This window comes from Cebus imitator, unplaced genomic scaffold (genome assembly GCF_001604975.1).
Source record: "Cebus imitator isolate Cc_AM_T3 unplaced genomic scaffold, Cebus_imitator-1.0 Scaffold54, whole genome shotgun sequence".
NCBI classification, from domain to species: domain Eukaryota; kingdom Metazoa; phylum Chordata; class Mammalia; order Primates; family Cebidae; genus Cebus; species Cebus imitator.
In genome coordinates this window covers 8,272,709-8,276,855 of record NW_016107369.1, presented here as the reverse complement: position 1 = coordinate 8,276,855, position 4,147 = coordinate 8,272,709, and the positions used below count along the sequence as shown (strand labels likewise).

The following is a 4,147-nucleotide window of genomic DNA, read 5'->3' as shown; positions in this document are numbered from 1 at the left end:
TACATCTCATCACCTCCCAAAGTCCCATCTCCAAATACATTCATGTAGAGAATTAGGTTTCGATATATAAGTTTGGGAGGACAGACATTCAGTCTATTGCAGGAGGCAACAACAGCCCCTCATAAAGAAGTGGAGCTAGGGAGGACAATAAAGTTGACCCTCTATATCCGCAGGTTCTGCATCCACAGACTCAGCCAACTGAGCATCAAAAACACCCAAAAGGCCAGGTGTGGTGGCTCACGCCTGTAATTCAAGCACTTTGGAGGCCAAGGCAAGCGGATCACCTGAGGTTGGGAGTTCAAGACCAGCCTGACCAACATGGTGAAACCCCATCTTTAAAAAAAAATAAAAAGAATTAATTAGAAATGTTTAAATATATATTTTTAAAAAATAAAATAAAAAAATAAAAATGAAAACACTCGAAAAAACACAATAAAAATAATAAAAGTAATACAGTGTAACAAATATTTACATAGCATTTACATTGTATTAGTATCATAAATAATCTAAAGATGATTTAAAGTATGGCAGGATGTGCATAGGTTATATGCAAGTACTACACCATTTTATATCAGGGACTTGAGCATCTCCCAGATTTTGGTATCCTGGGGTCCTGGAAGCAATCCCTCCCCAGTCCACCCCCAACCAGGGCTGAAGGATGACTGTCCTAGTGATTCTGTTTCTTTGAAGTTCTCCTTGGTACCTCCAAAGCTCTAGCAAGATCGTCACACAGGAAATAACGTCATTTTCTTAGCCCACTCACAGTATAGAGAACAATGAAGTGATGGCTGTAGGAAAATCCAATTGTCTATTGCAACCTCAGGGTGAGGAGGAAAAATTGGTAGTGGTGTTGCTTCCTTTAGAGCTTAAAAGGTACAACTGAGGTGACTGCCCTTCACTCCATTTTTGCTAGCACATAATAAGCTCTGCTTTGCATTTTTGGTCTCATGGCACCATTTTTGAAATATAAATCATAAAAGCAGTGCACTTCTGCTATGCCTGCTGAGACTTGCTTTATCACCCTCCTATTTCAGCGTCAATAAAATGATGCTGTCATTCCAGCTGGGAGGTATTTTGATTGTTCCAGACAGAGATCTGGCTGATCACATTGTGAGAGAGAGAAAGAGTGTGTGTGTGTGTGTGTGTGTGTGTGTGTGTGTGTGTGTACGCGCATTTGCCTCCCTTCTGGGGCTGAGAAGGAAATTGTCTTACCTTAATAATAGAAAAATGTATTTTGATGGTAACTGATTACTAAGTTGAGACTTCTTTCTTTCTTTTTTTTTTTTTCGCTCATACCTGATGAGGATCCTTTGTAATGTAAGCTGGGACTTTCTATAAAATCTTCTAGGATCGTGGTAATTTACTAACAGACAAAGAGAATTTCTTAATAAAGGCATCATTAGCAAAAATCCTGCACCATTAGCTTCCAAATAGATGCATAGGGTAGTAGAGACTGGGAGTAAAATAAGAAGGTTGGAGTAAATGTCCTCTAAGAGCCACTTTTATTCAAAGAAAATTCCCCTTTATTTAAAATAAAGAAAATTCTTTTATTTAAAGACAGTCCAGTCCTGTCTGTCCAAGCCCAGGCACAAGTCTTCACTCCTTCCTGCAAGCCCCAAGGAAGCCCTCTCTCCCCAGACATGGCCAACAAGGGTCCTTCCTATGGCATGAGCCGCAAAGTGCAGTCCAAAATCGAGAATAAGTATGACAAGGAGCTGGAGGAGCAGCTGGTGGAGTGGATCACAGTGCAGTGTGGTCCTGATGTGGGCCGCCCAGACTGTGGGCGCCTGTGCTCCCAGGTCTGGCTAAAGAACGGCGTGATTCTGAGCAAGCTGGTGAATAGCCTGTGCCCTGATGGCTCCAAGTCTGTGAAGGTGCCTGAGAACCTGCCCTCCGGAGTCTTCAAGCAGATGGAGCAGGTGGCCGAGTTCCTGAAGGCAGCTGAGAACTATGGGGTCACCAAGACTAACATGTTCCAGACTGTTGACCTCTTCGAAGGCAAAGACATGGCAGCAGTGCAGAGGACCCTGAAGACTTTGGGCAGCTTGGCAGTGACCAAGAATGATGGACACTACTGTGGAGATCCCAACTGGCTTATGAAGAAAGTGCAGGAGCATAAGAGAGAATTCACAGAGAGCCAGCTGCAGGAGGGAACACATGCCATTGGCCTTCAGATGGGCAGCAACAGAGGGGCCTCCCAGGCCGGGATGACAGGCTACAGACAACCTTGGCAGATCATCAGTTAGAGGGGAGAGGGCCAGCCCCAAGTCCTGCTCTCCCCCAGCTCCTTGGCTGCAGCCATCCCACTTAGCCTGCCTCACCCACACCCGTGTGGTACCTTCAGCCCTTGCCAAGCTTTAAGGCTCTGTCACTGAGCAATGATAACTGTACATGGGCAGCTCCTTCCCCTTCCCCCAGCTCAACTTCTTATCCCAAAGCATCACTGCCCTGGCCCCTCCCTCCCAGCTGCCCCTGCCACCCCTACTGTCTCACCCCTGAGCAAAGGAGGGGAGAAGCCGGCTGGGGGTAGCCTGGATGTGGGTCAAGTCCACTGTCCTCCTTGGCAGCAAAAGCCTGTTGAAGAAGAATCAGCCCAGCCTCCCCCTATCTTTTCCTGGAATATTTTTGGAGGTTGAAACTCAAAAAAGAAAAAAAAAATGCATCAATCTTTTCTCAAAAGAAAAGAAAATTCCAAGCATAACATTGGAAGACCTAGAGACAATGCTAAATGCCTGAAAAGAGAGAATATAAATTTAGGAAGGTAGTAAAATTTTCTCAGTGATAAAGGAACATGTGAGTATGGGTATTTGCACATGTATTTGTCTGCTGTGTCTTTAATATTGAGGAAATTTTTTCTTAAATCTCAGAATGATGGCTCAGTTGATGGCAAAATGGAAAGGATGCAGAGACCAGCCAGGAGCCCAGGAGTAAGGCAGGCGTTTCCAGAAGATCTTGGCAGAAAGAGGCAGAACAAAGAAGCAGACTGGCCAACCAGTGCCAGGGAGGGTGTGAGATTAACTGCATCTGGGTGGAGCACAACCCACACACTGCAGAGGTCTGGGCAGTCATGAAATCCAACTGGGCTGCTCAGGATAGTGGGTGGCAGGGACTGTACCTCAGAGCTCGAGGTTCAGAGGCAAGATTTGGATTTTTATTTTATTTTTTCTTTTTGTTTTAATTCAGTCCCTGTAGAGACTGCGAAAAATTGCCAATGCCGACTATATTTCAACCTGTCATGGTGGGGTATTGGGAAAAGTTCTCAATTAACAATAATTGCACCTTGGGTAAACCTCATTGGCTGTGATACTGCCACTACACAAAGCTGATTTGGGGTTTTTTTAAAGGATTAGCAAGAGAAAGAGCACAATCTGGAGGAAATGGAGTATCAACAAGGTCACTGAAAAGAGACCTTGGGACAGGCTGTTAGGGACTTGATGTTCAGGAATAAGGCTGGCTACTAGAATCAGAGAAAAGGTTTGTGTAGGCCCAATAGCAAGGCTGATTTGATGCTATCACATTGAGAAACTCATACTCTGCTTTGCATTTTTGCATTTTTAGTACCTCCAAAGCTGTTTACATTCTCCCAGACTATAGAGATACTCTAGGGCCTAAGTTGGTCCCAGCCGGGCTAATCACCAAATCACAGCATTTGGCAGGTGATTTCAAGAAGTGTAAAATGTGGTTCCCATCCTCAAGGTGTTTATAATCTCTTTGGAAAGAAAAGGTCGGCACACGTGAGACAGAAATATGTCTACTGTGTCCATTTACTGTGTTATGTACAAGTTGTAGGTACTAAGGAAAAGAAAAATTAGTATGTGCTGGAGATGTCAAGGAGGGCATCACAGAAGAGGGATGATTTGAAGTTTTCGGTTTTTTTTTAAATTTTTGAGACAGGGTTTCACTTCATCACCCAAACTAGTGCAGTGGTGTGATCACGGCTCACTGCAGCCTTGATATCAAGAGATCAGTTGATCCTCCCACCTCAGCCTCCTGACTATCTGAGACTGCAGATGCACACCACCATGCCCAGTTAATTTTTTGTCTTTTTTGTAGAGACAGGGTTTTGCCATGTTGCCCAGGCTGGTCTCCAACTCCTGGGCCCAAGGGTTCTGCCCACCTGAACCTCTCAAAGTGTTGGGATTACAGG

The 4,147-nt window shown here is 44.6% G+C and overlaps 1 protein-coding gene and 1 non-coding gene across 2 annotated transcripts; one reads left to right on the top strand and one right to left on the bottom strand.

Moving 5' to 3' along the window:
• Positions 1 to 1,560: 1,560 nt before the first annotated feature.
• LOC108304516 (transgelin-like) lies at positions 1,561 to 2,671 on the top strand. Its single transcript, XM_037738575.1, has one exon. It carries the CDS (start codon positions 1,641 to 1,643, stop codon positions 2,244 to 2,246), a length of 606 nt encoding a protein of 201 aa, XP_037594503.1. The 5' UTR covers positions 1,561 to 1,640; the 3' UTR covers positions 2,247 to 2,671.
• Positions 2,672 to 3,183: 512 nt separating this feature from the next.
• Positions 3,184 to 3,324, bottom strand: LOC119471273. Its single transcript, XR_005200309.1, has one exon. It is a non-coding gene; the product is annotated as a U4 spliceosomal RNA (small nuclear RNA).
• Positions 3,325 to 4,147: the final 823 nt, after the last annotated feature.